Raw genomic sequence first — 19,122 nt, 5'->3', positions numbered from 1 at the left:
TCTGTGCAGGGTTTGTGCTCTGTGCTACCGATGCCTACTGACCACCTATGAACATTTCTCAATATGGTTTATATATATATATATATATATATATATATATATATATATATATATATATATATATATATATATATATATATATATATATATAGATATAGATATATATATATAGATATAGATATATATATAGATATGTATATCGGTTTTCTATACATGTCATAAATATTTCTTTATGTAATCTGTTTAGTTATTTGAGGTTTAAAACATTCAGGATGCAAGTCTTAGTTCTCTGGTCATTAAAAGTACACTTTATCTTCTAAAGTGTGGTTGAGTTTGCTTCCTCCAAGATGGCTGCCTTTCATGAAGGAAAGTGACATTTCAGTTGCCAAAGTGCCCATTTCGAGCTGTAATAACAATAAAAACACCCCAGAAAGCCGGCATTAGGTCTGACGCCGCCTTTGAAAAGCTCGGCTGATCGGAACCGGGGAGTCGTCACTCTGGTGAATGCTCCGGATTTAGCGAGTTATGGGACTTGGGGGGCCACAGCACCTACGGAATGATTGCCGCGGCTTCATGGGGGAGGGGGGTGCCGCGGGCTGTCCGGGAATCCCGCCGTGCTGGGGTCGGGGTGCTTTAAAAGTCAATTTGCATCTTCTCCTAGTTGGCAGGGCTGCTATTACAGGCACTAGGGCTGCTTTCGGCTCCTTTAAAGGACTGTATTTACGATCTCTTAAGTGCATCGAGGAGGGTCCTTTTAATGGGGAACAGAGTGAATGTTCACGTGTTCGAACCTGAGGCAGGAAAACCGCATCCGGCTCTGTGTTTTTCCTCTTAACTTCAGCGATTGCCCGCCTGAAAGTGTCTGCCAAAAGCACATCCAGGGTATGCAAAGTTTACAGGCTAATAAAGGCCTTGTATCAATGAAACTTACTAATAGCCGGTATGTAAGTTTGTAAAAATAAAAGCTGACTCTCGTTAAAAATATCATCCCGTTTTCCAGAACCTGCTTCTCCAGCACACGGCTGCGGTGAGCCTAAGGGGTGTCCCAGGGCGTGAGATACCCTATATGGGCCGATTAACGGCACCAATCCACTTAAACCCCATGTTTTTTGGGCTGTGGGAGGAAATTCATGCCGACAGAAGGGAAAATATATGAAATTCCACACGCACGGAGTAGGGGGGCAGCAATCGAATCCACAACCCTGGGGCTTTGCGGCTACGTTGCTACCCAGAGAGACTCCGCAACACCCTACAGTTAAAATAAAACCTGGTTTAAAAAGCCCATACTAGTAAATCTTCCCCGTTTACTGCGCTAATAAACTTAGAAGTGCATTACGCTAATATACCTTACATATGAACCTAGGCTGGATTTTCGTGTGAGATGTAATTTACCGGGTGACCTTTGGATGGCGCTTCAGGGCACAGGAGAGACTGTGATTCCCCCCCCCCCCCCCCCCCCCCCCCCCAGACATGTGTGAGTGACGGACGTGCGGCTGGAAGGCGGCTCACGGTGACAGATTGAGGGGGGATGTGAGGAGGCAACGTGCAGCTGCTCTGCCGCTATGCTGATTTTAAAGGCCTCAGACCATCATTTGCACCTGACAGATGGGACAGACATCACCAACGTTTTTGACAGCAGGGGGCGCTCTATACTTGTTGCCCATCACAAGTAAACAGATACAAAGGATTTCATATATCTGATGTCTGCTTTCCGCCTGCTTTCAATGTGCTTCCCGGCTTTCCACATCTCCCACGGACCGTCTTAATCGATCTGTTCCATCCCGATCCTTGTGCTGTATGTCGGCACTGTTATGCTCTGGAAGTCCACCGAGGAACCTGGATCGGTAACTTGTCCTAAATTCCTCTCTCTCCACCTAGTTTAGTAATGACCGCTTTTTAATGTCACCCGGTCACGTGACTCTACACAGAACTAACGGCTTCACTGCTGGGCTTGTGTCTCCTTGACTGCCAATACACACCAGGAGTTTGAAGCTGGAAAAAACGGCTTCCACTTTGAGCTGCGTGAGCTTTTTCTGTGTCTGTCGATGCCGGTGGCTCTCATTGTAATTGGGTTGGCCCCTTTGTGCATCACTCCTGTTTTTACACCAGCTGTCTCTTGCTATCAGGCCTGCTTAGACTAACGCTCCGCTCCCACCGAAACTTGCCGTCTTTCGTACCAGATGGACGGCAGGTTTTCCTCGGAACCGTGAAAGGCTTCGGTCGCCGGGGGTAACCGGAACGACAGCGCATCCGGGGTTTTTTTCCCCCCCCCGCGTGGCGGGGCGCAGGCACGATGATGGACGACCCCGACGTTTTTCTCCGAGGGCTGTCCGAGGGGGTCCTTTTTGTCTCCCGGCGATGCAGCCGCCCCTGCCTTAGCGCCATGCGGCTCCTAGAGGACGTCGGACGCTTTGCCGTCAGAGCTGTCCCGCTACCTGGCTGGCGTGTCTTTCTGTCTGCTGGTTGACGATCCCTGTTTGTAAGGCAACGAGTGCATGTCCAGTCAACACAAAAAAAAACACGTGAAAATACCTGGTCACCTGCTGATGGAAAAAAGCAGCTTATTTGACTATTAATGGAAATCCTGGCATGTTTGTCCTTGCACTGAATGCCAGCTCAGACCGCCCCCCCAAACCCCCACCTCCCCCCCCGCTGACTGATATCCGGCACTACCAGCTGCGGTGGGGCAGTAGCTCTGCCTCTCCTGCCCCCATGCCGGTGTCCCTCGTTAGCCAGGATGGCAGGTTTGGCATGGAGGTCAGTTTGCCTGGGGTGGGCCTGGATGGGGGCTGTGGTATGGAATACTAAGCATCTGCTAACCATTAAATGTGTAGTAAAATGGTAATAACCGAATAAAAATGGTGTTGGTAATGCGCTCCATCCTGTTCTGATTAAGGTTCATGTCTTGACCATTTCTGCCCCTCTGTGTTGCAGCTGGAGGCCCAGGGAAGCCCCTCAGGGTCTGAGTTGCACCTCAGCCCCCTGCTGGATGACCGGGAGCGGCGCATCTCCCACTCGCTGTACGGGGCCCTGGAGGAGCTGGACGTCAGCCTGTCGCCGCGAGCGTCCGCCGCACGCAGGATGATGGGTGAGGCCGGCTGCCGCTGTCGCCCGCTGGGCTCATTCGGTCCCTGCACTCCTGTATGCTCTTCCCCACTTATCCCCCAGAACCAGCCAATCAGAAGCTGGCCCAGAAGCATCGGCGGTCAATGGCAGAAGTTGAACGCGTCGGGGCACGCCCCTCCCAGTGACTCCCCTGCTTGGAGAATTCCAGAACATCGCAGCAGGAAGTGAAATGACAAAGGGTTGGCGGCCTTAGACTCAGACAGGAAATATCCGATTGGTGGATGGTCACCGGGGAATATTTGTCTTTTCCTCTCCCAGTTCCCAGCAGTAATTATGTGCCTCCAGCCCTACCAGGGTAGAGACAGTTTACCTCGACTCAAGGCTCTGTCTCAAAAGAAAATCTGTTTTTATTCAGTGAGTCAGTGTTTCAAGTAATTTTTTTTTGCGGCAAACCTTTTCACGTGCATCTTTTTAGGTGTGCCGCCCCCCCCCCCCCCCCACCCCATTAATATTTATTTGGTATTCTTAGTGTTTAAAAATCAGCCCTGCATGGAGATTTCATTTACCACGCCACAAAAGAGCTTCAAATGGCCTGTGCCTGTGGGATCTGGTCCAGCACCTGGGGTTGCCATAGCGATGATGGGATATTGGCATCTCTGTCAAAAGAGGGACCTTTAGCGGGAGGTAGACAATTTAATGAGCCGGCCTCTCTCGCGTCTCCAGGTTCGAACTGGGTGTTCGGGATGCCACGCAGTCCAGGGTAACCCTCTTTGGAGGGGTTAATGGACCTTTGCATTCATTGAGCCAGTGTGGCAGCTTATTAATCGGGGGAAGAATACTTTATTGTGCTCTTTTGTGTTGAAAATGAGTTGAATGCCTTACACTTTCAGCTTTTGTGGGTTTTATTAGCTTTTATATGGCTTATTAATTTTTTTTAAATAAAATATGAATATAGTTTCGTGTTCCAGATGAACATGCCATTAATTCTGAATAGCAGGTTAATTACTTCTAACGCATTTATAAATCACTCTTTCAAAATCAGCGCCGCCTTTTCCGGTACGTAAAACACAAGTGTAAAGGACTGTAATGAGGTGGAAAGTGCAATTACGCACTGTGGGTAGGTTAGGCGTGTAACTGGCGTGGGCCTGTGGAATGTTCCACACCATCTTCCCGGGACTGGTTGGGAAGCGCTGGGAATGGAAGGCTTTGGGTGCAGGCTGGTGGTCCAGCCTCCCAGCTCCCCGACAGCAAACACTCTTCCTGAAGCTTGCAAGCGTGCCAGAGTGATCTGGCCTCTGTGTTCGGTCGGTGATTAATTATTAAGAATTTATGTGTCCTGGAAATTTCTGATCTTTGGTCAAATGATCCCAAGAGAACGAGCGAAGGATAAAAAACAAAAAGATCCTCCATAACGGACGTGTGATAGTTCTCATTAGCTCCATCACCGTATGCAGTAGCCGTCGGGCCCTACGGCCTTCAGCATGGTTAACTTGACTCATGGTTACTGACTGAAGCGTGCTGGTGATCTGTTGTGAATGTGTGTGTGTAAGGAGCAGAGGAGTGTAGGGGTGCCTGTAAGTGTGTCTGCATGTGCGTAGTTGTGCAAGAAGGAATTATTGGAAAAATTGAGAGCTGATGCACAAATTTGGCAAGTGAGCATAATGGATGCAAATTGATGGAAGTGACTTTTTATTTTAGGTTGGTTCATTCCGTTCTGAAACGTTCCCAAATGTTGCTCGAGATGCTGTAGATAAACTTGAGAATCTAGGGATCAGAAGTCAAATGAAATAATCAGTGTTTCTAGAGCTTGAGCCGACTGATGAAGAGCTACCTAAACAAACCAGTTAGAAGACTGAACCATTGTCCTTGTCTTAGCCACCCAGTGTTTAACACCTGTAGTACAAGGCTGGTCACCTGAGGCAGGTTCTCCTTTGGGGGACCTCATGATGCTTGGTTGTTATCACGGCTCCTGTTTCTCCTCGGTAGCTGTAATGCCTTCTGTCTCGCTCTGTCCCACACTTGCCATTTCTGTTGCATGGCTTTTCCATAACGTGGTGTAGCATTTAAATAGGAAATGCATTTTTGACCCCTAACTGGGCCAATGCAGAGTACAGGTGTCACTGGTGAATATCCTGTGGCAGCAATTAAAGCTCAACTTGCATCGTATCACCAAACTGTTAGCCGCAGAAATCATGCCCCCCCCCCCCACCACCACCCACGCTGGGATGCAGGCTGTTAGCAGGCCTATCAGTTAGGCCTGGAGCTGCTGTTTTGTTCCGCTGCTAGAACGCTGGAGGTCTGCTACCTTCCGTCAGGCTGGGCTTTACTTCATTCTTACGTTTCCGCATGTACTGCAAGCCGCAAGTTTATGTTTTTGTTCATTCCGTTTGTTTTCCCAACGAGCGCATCGTTTCAGACATTCCGCATCGGCCCCCGCCGCCAGCCATCCGCCTCGTCGCATCAAATCCCGCTCCGCTGCAGGCTCTGCTTCTTGGACTCCTTCAGGCCCGTCTCCCGCCTCGCTCCTGTCTGCCGGCATTCTCGTCGATGGCGTTCCCGCTCGCATGGTGCATGGATATATCGCATCCCGCTTGTCAGGACTCGCTCTTTAGGTGTTTCGTCAAAAAAAAAAAGACAAAAAAAAACTGGAAAGTTTGGGAAGAGGTTCCGGTTCTGCTTGGTCCTGCTTCCTCCTGGAGGTGGACTCCTAGAGAACGATGTGCCCCGCCCACTTCACTCTTCTACGTTTTGATTGGTCCCAGCAGTCAGCTGTAAATGCGCAGAAGACGCTGCACACCCACGCTGAGCGACTGCGCCGTTGCCACCTCTGGAGTGCAGCACCTGCAGCTTTCTGCGGAGGAACCCGCCATGACAGGGAAAAGTCATTAATACTGAAAATGTAATTCTGTCATAGCAGTACTGTCAGAAGTAATACTGCTTTATTTTAGTTGCTGGAAAAAAAAAAAACTCTTGTTTTTCGAGGGGGATAAAGTGAAGCTATACTCACTTGTAGCATGCCAGGAAATGTTGTGTTTGCTCTGGTAATAATTACAGCTGTACTGGTGCAGCTCAGCAACGAAATCGGCGGAATTCCTGCAGTCTGTGGAAAGCGATCATTACAGGGAACTGAACCGAAACCTTAATGGAAAATATGTTTGATTGTTACTTATTTTGCTTGCTTGTTTTAGGGGGTTTTTTTCCCCCCTCCCATGTCATTCAGCGATTGCCTGCATTACGCTGAAATGCAGGCCTGCGTTGTTATGCCCAGAATGCTCAGCTGACTAATGGTTGCTCTGACATCAGCCTGTGAGATCAGTATAAAAGAAACAGGCCTTGTGAACAGGAACTGGGAGATGTTATAAATATGTGTAAGCATGGCTGGCCTCCGTGTGTATTTATCTGAAATGAGTCCGGCCGCTGTCATGTTATGAAAGGACGTCAGGTGACCACGATGATCTGTGATAGCTTGGGCTCACCTGCTCGCGTCCCTCGTGCAGATATACGCCTCTTTGTGTTTTTATCTACTCGCCCCCATCTCCTGCAGCGGTGTCCCAACACTGGCTACAGACAGCTTGTTTTCCGTTGCTCTCTGTTGATCCGCATGACTTTCGCATGGCGTCAGTTTCGCTCTCTGTTTGGTTGCCGTCCCTTTAAAAAAAAAAAAAATAAATTAACAAAGTAAAGATCCCCACCCTGCAGCCCTGTCACATGGTTCTGCTCGCCAGCCTGAAGATGTTCGCGTAGCGTATTTATGTATTAGCCTGGGGGGATGTAAACACATAGGAGCAGCCAGAAGCCAGTTTACAGAAAACAGAGCCGTGACTTGTTCTGTTCTCCGTGATTCATATTTCATTAACATACGTATCTGTACCACATATATGTTTATTCCAAGCTTGCTGCATTAATATGGATGGACACAGTGTAACAATATCCTATTCATTAATCTTGTAAGCTATTATCCTCGTGGAGGTCTTGCAGTCCCTGGATGCACTGGGAACAAGCAAGGGAGCCCCAAGGATGGGAGGAATATGTTTATTTAAGCTGCTCTTCAATGGTAGATACGCTACCTGTGTAAATTTTATACTGGATAGGTGGATAAAACGCTTAATCCTTAATCTCTTCAGCAAACGGACGATTATAAACGCAGATCTAAATGTCAAGAACATGAACTAGATCCAAGACTGACATGCGCCGCATTAGCTGGTTGCTAAAACACTCAGTGGCTCATTATCGTTAACGATTAGGTATGGCTAACTGACCCTGGGAAAGTGGAGGAGGATGCGGGCCTTGTTGTTATTTGTGATACCGTTCTTCTCGCAGACTGACTCCCACTCCTTCCGCTCTCCCGCTCCACTCAGGTCACTACCAGCTGTCTCCCACCGTGAACATGCCCCAAGACGACACCATCATCATCGAAGATGACAGGCCCCCCGCGTTGCCCGCCCCTCAGCTCTCCGACCACTCGTCCTCCAGTTCTCACGACGACACGGGCTTCGCCGCCGAGTCCCCCGACTCCTGTACCAAAGAGATTCACACGCAAGCTGAACGGTGAGCCGGTCCAGCGCCGGTCTGTTTATACCTGTTTCAGGTCATTTTCCCTGCATCTGTCTGGGCAGCGCTGACGTGTTTATCAGCTACGGTACGTAAGCGTGAGAAGTCTGCTGTCTGCTTTCCACGCCATGCGATATCTCCTGGCTTTATTCTTTGAGGAGAAATGTAGGGAGGCAGATGCGATCGCGACAGCAACCGTGAATCCCGCGCTGTCGATTCAGATTCCCTAGCTTTCGGTGGCGATGATGGCGGTAGCTAATGACCGAGGTTTCGTAACGTGCTAAGCAAGCTGCAGGCTCCTCCATAGGTGTTTTATCCCAAATCTCTCAAACCAGGCGGAGCACCTGAAGAATGCTGGTTCAGATCCAGGAATCCCTCGGCATATACACTCACTGTTTACACACGCAGATATAGACAGAGAGCCTAACAAAATTGCTGTGTGGCTCCTGGGTCAAGAGAGGAGCAGCTTGTTTTATTGCGTTCGTCTGACTTGACCGTGCTCCCATTTAATAAATGGCGGTCCCCAAACTTTAGATTGCTTTTGCTCTTTGGATGCCTCTGTGGTAGATGATGACGGTGGAGGTTCCGAGGTCACATGACCTGTTGACACGTGACCCAGTTTCTGCTTGACACTGTCGGCTGGGGTCCGCCACCAGTTCCTGTCCAGGTGGAAGATGAATGGCCGCTCCGGTGGCAAAGCGTCGCCCACATGCGACCCATTAACACGGCAACCTAGTTTTGCGCATTAAATGCAGTTTCGTCACATGTGCCATTCACATCAGCGACCCGGGCCGAACGCTCTTTTAAAAATCATTTATTTCTGTTTTAGACAGTCGGTTCCCAAAGAGCACCCACAATTCTTGTGAAAGAGGCACTTTGTTTGTGAATGACTGCAGATGTTTTATGTGAAGTTTTGTTTTATTTTTTATTTATTTAATTTATTTTACCGGAGAAGGACAGCGGGTCAATGCTTCTGTTTATCTGTGCGCCTCCTATTTTTATGAATTACTTCGGCCCTCAAATCGCAGAGAGTGGCTTATTTTCGGTTTGGCGCTTTCCTTAAAAACATTAGCTAAGTAACTATATAACGCAGCAAAAGAATGAGGGCGAGCTGTTGGCGTCGGTGGTTTTGCACAAAGGCGTCAGCTCCATGGCTAAATAAATGTCAATTATGCGGTGTAACTTCTTGGCTGAGCAGTGGGGACACAAACGCGGTGTTGTTCGCAGCGGGCTTTGTTATCTACGCCGCCTGCTGCTTCAGCGGACGTCGGGGGCGCGGGACGCCACCTGAGGCAGCGGGGGGCCGAGGAGGCTCCTCAGTGAGCTAGTCCAGGCGCCAGAAAGAAAGAGAGAGAGAGAGAGAGAGTCCTCCGGTTCATCACTGGCCCCACGAAAGAAAAGCGTATCTTGAACGTGAGCCACATACAAATCCCTTTGCCCGGCGGTCCAAGCGAGCATATGGCAGCTTGTGGCGAAGCCAGCCAGCGTGGCTGCAGAGATTAAGGTTGAGGCGCCTGTGGGGCGGCGCCCCCCGGTGGACGGACAGAGAACAAGGCGGCGGATCCGGAATGACTATGCATTAACTTGGCTGGGCTAATGCGGATCAGCACATGCTGGCAGCATAAATCATACGCTCACCTATCCCCGCATCATCGTCAGGGGGGATGTGGGGAGGCTGCGACTTCATCTTAAATATACAAAAGTGTACCTGAAGCTTCTCTCCATGGCATTTGGTTGGATTTTCACTGCTGCCCAAAGACAGAGTTTTTTTTTTTTCCGCTAGACCTCAGCTGTCAGGCTGTGACATGAGTATGTTTCCCGTATCGGCTGCTCCGACGAGCTCTCGCGAAGATTTAAGAAGGGAGAAAATAAAATGCAGGACTGCTTCCTGAGTATCACCCCGAGGACTCTCGCCGCGCTCCAGTGACTGAGGGCCGTTAATGCTGATTGGATCGACGGCACCGCTCTGTTGCGATCGCATTAGTCCGAGCGCAGCGGGGAGCCGGACGCAAACCGCCAATTCCTTGAGGCACCGGGAAAGGAGGCCTTGCAGATTGGATTGGCCGGAGGCCACTCACCGGGAGAGCGTGGATGGGCTTGCCAGGCACACTCGGAAGACGGCGACTCTCCGAAAGCGCTTCGGGCACAGTGGGTATTGATGGGGATCCGGTCAGGCTTGTGTATTACGCATCTCGAGAGCCTCTATTTATAGATTTACTAAAGAAAAATAAAGTGGCATGCACTCGACCCGATGGAAAAGAGAATGAAAATACAAAAGGCGTTGGGGTCAGCATAAGGTTATTTGTTGGAACTTAGGAATTCTGGGATGTTTTATGTTGATGTGATCGATATTGAAATGCACAAATACATACCAGCAAATATCTATAGAGGTTGAATGACAAACTTGAATGAAATGGTCCTTTATTTGGCATTTGCCACTAAATATGTAGCCCCTCCCCCTTTTTTGTTATGCTGCAAATGGCCCCTCCTTTTTGTTGTGGCCACACCCCTTCCATTTATAACCAGGTGTGACTCCACCTTCCAATCTCTACTTTGGAATGCTTTAGTTATTGCATATCCCGTCTTGCTCTCCTTTAAGGAAAACATTTTTCAAAGAATTAAGGTGCTTATTGAAGTGCCCAGTGGAGATGCGTCAATTCTATCAAGGACGGGAGTCAAACCCGCAACAGTCCTTACCCGTTGACCCAACTCAACCCCACCTTTTTATGTCGATACAATAATCATTTCCACTGTGGACCGTGAAGCAGGTGGAGGGTGTGGAAGTTCAGGGAGCACGCCCCTCTGTTCGCCTGTACCGAAATGAATGTAAGTAGAGTTCACTGTGTTTGTTAGGAAAGAGAGCAGGAGCCAGGCTCTCGTGTGTGATTTCTGTTTTGACCTGCCCATGTTGCTCAGTTTGCCTTTTCTATGCGTCTTGAGGGTGCCAGTCAAATCGTCCTGCCCCATCCTGCAAATCCCCCTGTCCTCTGGGTCTGGTTGCCGTGACGAGTCCAGTTTTTCCCCACGCACGCTTGCTCTCGTGCCAAATAATTCAGCTGTACTTTTACCTTTTTACTTTTTACTTTTACTTTTACAGAATCATAATACCGGCCGTGGAGCCTCGGAATATCAATGGGCTCGACGCTGCCGCGGCTCGATAGCAAGGGCGTCGGCAGCCTGCCCGTCTGAAAGGCGTGACGTTATACTTAAATGTACAAGAACTCCATAAATAATAATTGGAGGTCAGGGCCTGGAGCAGCCAGTGCAGGAAACTGCGACTCTTATCATTTGTAATTTGGAAAAAAAATATCGTCTGTGCATGCATAAACGGCATGAAAAGTCAAACAAAATGCTTCTCTTCCGGCAGATGGCTAGAGGCTAGGGGGAGTTTAAGAGCAGACGGATGCATGGAGTTCCTCTATCCCCCTCTAAGGCCAGAGTTGATCTGTAATGACTGAAAGTGGTGTGAAGGAGTTCTTCATAGGATAATGGTGGATTTGATGTATTGGACGAGACTGGATTTGGGTCAAAATATCAAAAAAAAAAAATTTCCCTGCATTGTGTGTGTATATAGAGTAAATGGCTTGTTACCGTCTGCCAGTAACATTTAGCCTGTAAAAAAACTTGACTCAGGAAGACCTGGTTCTTTGTAGGATCAAGGTCACGATTATTCAACGCTGGATGAGAAACAGTCATGGAAAATAAGTAATGCTTCTCTAGTCAGTGTGAGACTCTGCCTTCCTGCCAGATCGCGTTTGACCCTGTTTGATCTCAGCCTGCAAGGTCCATAACTGGCCCTTGTTTTTAGGGTAACATTCATCCTCAGAGAAGAAAACCATCGCCTGTTGTCAGATGCAGGGGACAGAGTGCCCGCTGAGCTGCTACAGGAAGTGACATCAGCCAGAGTCGTTTTGACAGTGCCTTGTGTCAAAGTTGCATCCTTTGCTGTCAGGGACAGCTCGTCTAGGTGGACTGGTCTTTTGGAGTTTGGAGACTGGTGCTGGTTCTGAAGTCCTGCAGGTCAGTAGCGGGAGGTCAGCAGTCCAGACACCTGAACAATGGACTCCCGGTGACGTGTTGGGGGCGTGAGAACGCCTCTTCCCCCCCTCCCGCCTCCAAGAAAAACAGGATGCGGTGTGGCACTGCCCACTAAGCTGTCGCAGCCTGACTTTACGCCCGGGTGTGTAGTTAGTGTGAAGGTGAATGTCTGCTGTTCAGGGATGGGGAAGGACATCATTTCAGCATGACTTGCTTCCACCTGCTAGTGAAGAACCTCTGCTTTTGCTCATAAGCGTCTCCTTGTGTCTCATATTCAGTTCAGGTGGAAGGTAGGCAGGGGGTGGTTGATGTAATTTAGGAGTCATTTTTTAAATCATAAAATGTCGTCTTTATAGTCAGGTAACTGCATCATGGGATGCCTGAGGGTTTCCGTTCCTAGTCGAGTTCTGCTCACTCTAGAAGGACTCGTTCTGATACTTACTGGCACAGCCAGCAGCGTAGCATCTACGGGGACTCGAGCTCGAATTGGTGGGGGTGTGAAGTCCCAGAAGAGCATCCTGCTTGATGTTGCTTTGAACAAAGTACTTAACCTGAACTGCTTTGGAAAAAGTTCAACTTTTTAAACATTTTCTGCTAAGTAATTAAACGAGAAAGCACCGGAGGCTATGTGTGTAATAAAGCTAGTTGCTGAAACTATACAAAAGCAATTAAGAGTTTGTTATAAGTGGCATTGGCTTGTGGCATCTTCCTTTGTCCTTAACTTCATAGCCCCTCCCCCTGGCTCACTGCCCCTCCCCCCCCGCTCAGTTCCCCTCCCCTTTTAATTATGCGGCAAATAGCTCCTCCCACTTGTTGTTGTGGCCCCACCACTTCCATTTATAAGCAGGTGTGACTCCACCTCCCAGTCTTTAATCTCCTCTGTTGACTCCCACAGCCTAGAGCAGGACCTGGACCAGGAGCTAGACCCCGATGATGCCTTTCAGAGGGAGGGCTTCGGCCGGCAGAGTATGTCAGAGAAGCGGACGAAGCAGTACGGAGATGCTGCCCAGATGGAGGTTGTCAAGGCGCGCAAGTCCAAGAGCATGGATCTAGGTACCACCCGGGGCAGCCTGTCCCTCGCCTCCCCCCTGTCTCCACCTTAGATCTCCTCTTCGGTAACCTCCTGGGCTGTGTGACTGCCTTTAAGTGGTGCCTCCACTGCTCGGAGTCATTGGGGATGCACATTTTTGAGGGCTTTACATTAATAGGCAAACACTGCATGACCCTGTTAGTATGGAGGGCATCCCAGAGGTGTGTCTGGCACAGCTCTGTTTTCTTAAACAGTAAAACAGGATGACATTCAGGCTGACCGTGGTAAGATCTGACAATGCCATACACTGAATGGTAATACGTCATAGTTTATGTATGTCACATGACACATCACATGATCTCCAAGAAGAAGTTGAAGGATCCACATCCGCATGGCTAGTGAAGGAGCAGCGTGTGCTGTGGGCCGTTGGACAGGGGTCCTAAAACGCTAAGTAAGCCCCCTTCTCCCTGCCACACTGGCTCAGGAATTTTTTTTTAACGTTTGGAACAAACCCCCCCCCCCCCCCAGCCTCCAAGAAAAATTTTATCAGGGCCCAGTGGACCTTGGCCTTGTGCTTTGTATTGCTGATGGAATTTGGACCTCGGGGAATATTTGAGTGCCCCTGCCATAAGCAATGGGAAGAGCGCTTGAAGTTTAAACATGACCTTACTTGCCTCAGTGAATATCGAAGTGGGTAAGGTCTAGAATCAAGAAATGGTGTCTGTCCCCCAGGGTGAAGCTGTGTACAAGTTTGTGGTATGTGCTTGTTGACTAAACATTAGCCGATAAAGCACACGCAGAATTGCAGCCTACACCAATAGGTCTGCCCTTTTAATGAGACCTCCTCTGTGGATATAATTTCCGAATCTTGTCAAGGGTTTTTTTTTTATTTTTTCCTTGCGCCTCTCATCTTGAACCTTTTCATCAAAACCTCTTCTTTCCTGGAGTGTGAATCTTTCAGTCGTGTCTCCTGGTCTTTCTGAAGCTGAATTGGCAGCTGAAATTGGTGAATTTGATACTTATAATCATGAAATTATGGCTAACTGCCGTTGAAGTTTTGGGTTTATTCTACAGTGGAGGGGATCAAGACTAAGTCAGAAATAAGTGTATAAATGTAACCCTGTGCCGTAGCAGAGGGTGTAGCAGGGTAACTTGCCCGCTTCTGACTGTCTTGCAACTGCACCCAGTTTAATGTTTTTGCATCCCTTGCTGGTTTCCCCCCATTGACTGGCAACCTTTCCCCCTTCTTTGACTATGATTTGCATGCGTTCTGATTAGGCTTGCAAAGGGGCAGAAAATTTCTGGTAAACGTCCTGAAACTTTCCATGGGAAGTTAAGCTGGGGAATTTTGGAAATATTAAACTCCATGGAACTGTGCGGGAACTGTCAGGTACTGCAAAGAAAGCAAACTGTATGAATAATACAACCTAGAATATGACTTATAAGCCGTGCATTTTGATGCGGTTGCTTATTTTGGTTGTTTTATGCTCACATACTCACAAGCCCTTGGTTGCACCGTGACATAACTGATATCTGCAGTTTTGCAAATTTCCAGTCTGTTCCTGTTATTTCCCATATATTCCTGTTAATTCCCGGCGGAAAGTTTCCAACTTTCCAGAATTTTTCAACCCTAGTTCTGATTCGCATGGTAAACTTCAGGGGGCGGCGCCACTAACCAAATCCTGCTGTCCGTACTTTTAACAGTAGCTGGTGATATTAACCTCACTGCTCAACTAGAAGAGCTGGAAGGTAAGGAGTTCCCGAAGACGAATGTGCTTGCATTCCCCTGGCCCCCGGCCTCATCTGCTGACATCACTCCATCTTCATAAATAGTGACAGCCTTGGTCATCCTCCCCTCAGAGATCGCTCATAGTGTTTCGCCAGCCATTTCTGTGCTCCTCCATCAAAAAACCTGGGGATAAGTGCCCATATTGTCTTGCAAGCAAAGACGAAAAAGTCCCACAAATATATATACACATATACGATATATATATATATTTTTATGCATCTGGTTTTTGCAACTGATATTTAACATGGTGAAAATGGTGGCTTATTATTGTAAATGGGGTGCATAGCGCTTTTGTTTCACGTCTCCTTCGGTTGTGGGTTCGAATACCACCCGTGTATATGACCTTGTTTCCTGTGGGCCCTCCAGACAGAGGTGAAGTGGTAAATTATCCATAGTGTGTGCATGAGGATGTGCAGCCCTGTGCCCTCTGGTGGACTGTCAGCCCATCCAGGGTGTAACCCTGCCTGATGGTGCCTGAGATAGGATCCAGGCCCATGACCCTAACCCATCTAAGCAGCTGGAAGATGGATGGATGGACGGTTATCCCAAATGGGGTGGAAAATCAGTTTGCGTGCGGTTAAGCCTGAATGGATTGTATCAGAGCAGTCTCTGAAATAGGAGGTGTCCTTGACCTTCTTCAACCCATCTCCCTCCCAGAATGCATTGCTCAGGATGCAAATTTTCACTGTTTAGTCGATTCTCATACTGAAATAGACTTGAATGTCCACACATCCTGGCCCACCCAGAAACCTCGGTAGCATCAGTGTACATCCCTTTGCTGTCAGATGTGGGGGCGTATTCCCAAAACTGAGTAAAGACCTCTACAAACAGCACCCCAAGCGGACTCTCGCCGTCTGTTTTGAATCACCGTAGCCTGTTATAAACACCATGATCCTAAAGTTATTCCGGAACAGTATTCCTGGTAAATTCTGCAGTGGAAGCACAAACCAGCCTCCACCCAACAGCAAGTAGGAGGGGCGGTTCCCATCAGCGGCGGGTGGAAGGGGTGTAAATTCCAGCCTGCTTCATGTGCATGTGCCCATAAACGCAACTCCTGCTGATCAGAGCATGATGGCAGCTGCTGATTGGACCTGCAGAAGGTCTGGGGCACCCTGGTGGGCTGCTGACCAGCATCCACTGCCACCCTGGCTGCGTTTCTTCATGCGCCACAAAAACCTTAATCACCTTTTATTTATAATAAAGCTTCAGTAAAGGTTAGAGTCACAGGCTCTACATCCGTCTTGTCACTGTATGTTTTTCTCCCCCCCCCCCCCACATTTAACCACCCACGAATCACATGATTCTGCTTTCGTGCCAGGAGTCCCTCTGATTGGCCCGTTTCTCATGGCCCACTGCTGAGGTAGCTACTCAGAGAGCTAAACTTGGGATTGGATTTCCATGGGATCTGTTGAAACAAATCGTCATTTAAAAATGTATCTCCACTAGGAATATTTTGCAGTATAAGCAGCATAAAATTTAAGGCTCTTCTCTAAACTGTGAATTGAAATCCACGTTTACGTGGATTAATTTGATGGACACTTTCACCCAAAGCGACCCTGGAGCGATTTGGGTTAGGGGCTTTAGCTCAAGGGTCCTATGTTGACATTGCTTTGCTGTCTGTGGGATTTGAACCTTTATGGCACAAGACGAGCAAATAAATACTCGACGACGACTGCAGTGATGGCGTCCCAGATGCCATGATAACTCTCACACCCTGTTTGGCCTTTTTTCGAGGGATGTTGCTAATCTGCTAGCAGCCTCCACCAAAAACGTGCCTTATGCAGATCTTTACTACGGTTTTTTGCCGAATCGCCGCCCCCCTCGGACTGTGGATTACCGTTTCCTCTCCTCGCCGTCCACTCGCATTCCAGGCTTAGATCTTCTTAAGACCGTTGAAGTGAGGCTTAGCGCTTGTTAGTGGCAATTGAGGGGCTTAATCTCTGGTAGAGCCCATGGTGTCATGGATGTCTTATGTGGGTTTTGGGGGGATGCAAATTGATGTCCACCCTCTTCTATTGCCTCCCCCGTTGCCCCCTTTCCTTTTTCCTTCTGCGCCCCGATGATGTCATGTCCTCTTGAAACAGAGCAGTCCGCCATTACATACATTTCCCCATTGAGAGGCTGCCTGACTTCAGCTACCTCTCCTCTCAGACCCACCACAGGAGTGCTTTCCATCTCTCCTCACCATTCGTCCGCACGCTCCCTTTCTTCCCCCTCTGTCTATCTCATCTCTTTCAAGCAGCCTGTTCTTCAGAGCAGTCTGCGTTTCTCTGCGCCTGCTGGGAAAAAGGGAGAGTTCTCAGCTCCTCAAGACCCCCCTCACCAAGTTATTGTCAAGATGCATTGAAATTCAGAGCCAGTTACTGAAAGTGCTCTGATTAAGGGCGGTAGCGGTTGTTTAATGCTTGGAAATGATTTTTGTCTCTGTGAAAATTAGTTTTTTTATTTTTTATTTTTAAGGAAATGGCAATTTCATTGTTAGGATAACCACCGCACCTCATTACCAAGGATGTCGAAACTCATTACCTTCTGCTGTTCACTGTGCTTTTTGTTTTGCTTAAAAAGGGTCTTCGACACCAGACGTGGGACCTTCCCTAGGCCTCAAGAAGTCCAGCTCTTTGGAGAGTTTACAGACTGCTGTTGCCGAGGCAACCCTGAACGGGGACCTCCCCTTCCACCGGCCACGCCCACGGATAATAAGGGGGCGGGGCTGTAACGAGAGCTTCCGGGCTGCCATCGACAAATCCTACGATAAGATGCCCCCCGAAGAGGACGACGAGGGTATGGAGACTTGTGAGTTCCCCGTAGTCGCAGTACCTTCCAGAAGCCCAAAGGCACATGCACGAAGGTGCTTATTTTTAACCACAGAACAAATAAAGAGCCCAGGAGCTACAGCTGTCTTGGAGCGTGTGCTGGAAATAACTCCGCCCATATGTTTGGTCCATGTTTCTTAGCGAGAAACCATTAGAAGTGTTCTGTTCTCAGAGGGTCTGCCTGCAAAACAAATAGGCAGCCAAGGTCACTCTGCATGGTGGGACTGATTTGCTTAGCGCTCCGAACGTGGGATATAAATTCATATCAAAGCAGATGTTTTGAACAAAATATAAAAAATCCCTTTTATCTTTTTATACAATGTGATAAACACCGATTACTGCCGCCTTCACTATTTGAATAAGAAAACGATGCTGCTGTCCTCTTTAACGTTACCATTTGGTACTCAGATATCGTATGCAAATAGATCTCTGTTTTGGTTTTGTTTTTCTTCTCCAAGATCTGCTTTATTACCCCGAGGCCATTTTACCAGCATTAAGATTAAGAAGCAGAGTCCCGCGACTTTATCTAAGTGGAGTGGGATTTGCCGGCTAATTGCGGTCCGTGTTTTGACAGGGACGCTGTTGGCTTTGCCGTGTCTGTCATAGCACGCAGTTGTTTTTTAATTCCCACTCAGCCTTTCCATTTCTGCTTATGGGGCTGTAAGAGCCAGTCAGAGAAGGGGGTTGGTATTCCACAGCGGTCCGCTTTTCTCTCGGTGCAACCCGGACACGGTGCCTGGCAGTAATGAATGCGGCTCGCGTTAGCGCGCCTCCGGAATCCCTGGAAAGGCCGCACTCTCTGCCGCGTTATCTTTCTGCGAGATGAACGCCACGGCCTTATCTCCACAGGCTTTTAATTCGCCCGCACAAACACCGCAGCTCTGTGAGATAAACACTCTCCAAAATGACTGATAACGACAGCTTCACGTCTTATAGTTTTGCCAGCTGAAAATAGTTGTCGTTAAATTGCGTAACAGAAAGGGTCTTGCCGCATAAGTCAGCTTTATGGTCAGTTCTTGGTGTGATTTTATGCCGGTCCCTCTGAAAGGGAGTGTGAGAGAAGGGCCCTCCCCTTTTAGCCGTTAGCTGCCTGATACAGGCCTGCTTGTCCTCTTGTGGGATAGTAATTCCCGGGTTTTAATGATGCTTTATGAACTGTCTAGACGTTGAGCAGAGCTGTGAAGAGCCCGTCGGTGGTGTTTTTCTTCCTCGAGACTCGTTCGCTTGGTCATGTTCGCTCTTATCTGGCGCCGACTTCTTTGAAAGTACACTCGAGTGGTGTGAGCCTGTTTAAATTCTGCACGGTCGTCGCCAGGACACTTCCTTTCGCTGCGATTACTCAGGGTCAGTCTGGGACGTAAGGCGGCCCTTAAGAGGTTTCCACAAGCAGTTATTCTTTTGCGTGGAAAGTTTCCCGCCTCAATATAGTCATTCCTCCCCCGGCTCCTAGCAAAATGTCAGTTTCTTTCGCCTCAGTCCTTATCTGTGGAAGATAAGCATCTTCTGAGTGAGCTTTGGTATCCACCTGCCATGGATGTGAAGAAAATAGCTGTAAAAAGCAGCCGGCCCACATTTCCTGCACATTTCAAAGACGGCGCAGTTGTGATTGTGGTATGCTTGACATATACGAGTTCCTTGAGGAACATTTCCATACAGGATATTATATGAATAGAGACTTAGGGGAAGATCTATGGATTACAGGAGTTATGGGCCTATAAAATAATAAAACCTATTTAACCATCTTTAGTATCTTCCGAACCATAAATTATAATGATTAATAAAAGATCCGCAGTCTGCTAAACAAACAAATCTGTGTGAAAGATGTCTGCTTCCTA

The 19,122-nt window shown here is 48.3% G+C and overlaps 1 protein-coding gene across 4 annotated transcripts in view; it reads left to right on the top strand.

The window, feature by feature from the left end:
- LOC125740259 (partitioning defective 3 homolog) overlaps positions 1 to 19,122 on the top strand; it is a 168,283-nt gene that overhangs the window by 92,935 nt on the left and 56,226 nt on the right. For all 4 annotated transcript variants that reach the window (XM_049011171.1, XM_049011170.1, XM_049011169.1 and 1 more), the window contains 4 exons: positions 2,935 to 3,088; positions 7,425 to 7,614; positions 12,551 to 12,708; positions 17,040 to 17,267. In XM_049011171.1, coding sequence (XP_048867128.1) covers positions 2,935 to 3,088; positions 7,425 to 7,614; positions 12,551 to 12,708; positions 17,040 to 17,267 — 730 coding nt within the window. The remainder of the gene's footprint in view (positions 1 to 2,934; positions 3,089 to 7,424; positions 7,615 to 12,550; positions 12,709 to 17,039; positions 17,268 to 19,122) is intronic.

The sequence above is a fragment of the Brienomyrus brachyistius genome, chromosome 4 (genome assembly GCF_023856365.1).
Source record: "Brienomyrus brachyistius isolate T26 chromosome 4, BBRACH_0.4, whole genome shotgun sequence".
NCBI lineage: Eukaryota > Metazoa > Chordata > Actinopteri > Osteoglossiformes > Mormyridae > Brienomyrus > Brienomyrus brachyistius.
The sequence above is the reverse complement of the archived record's forward strand: the minus strand, read 5'-3'. Positions and strand labels throughout refer to the sequence as shown.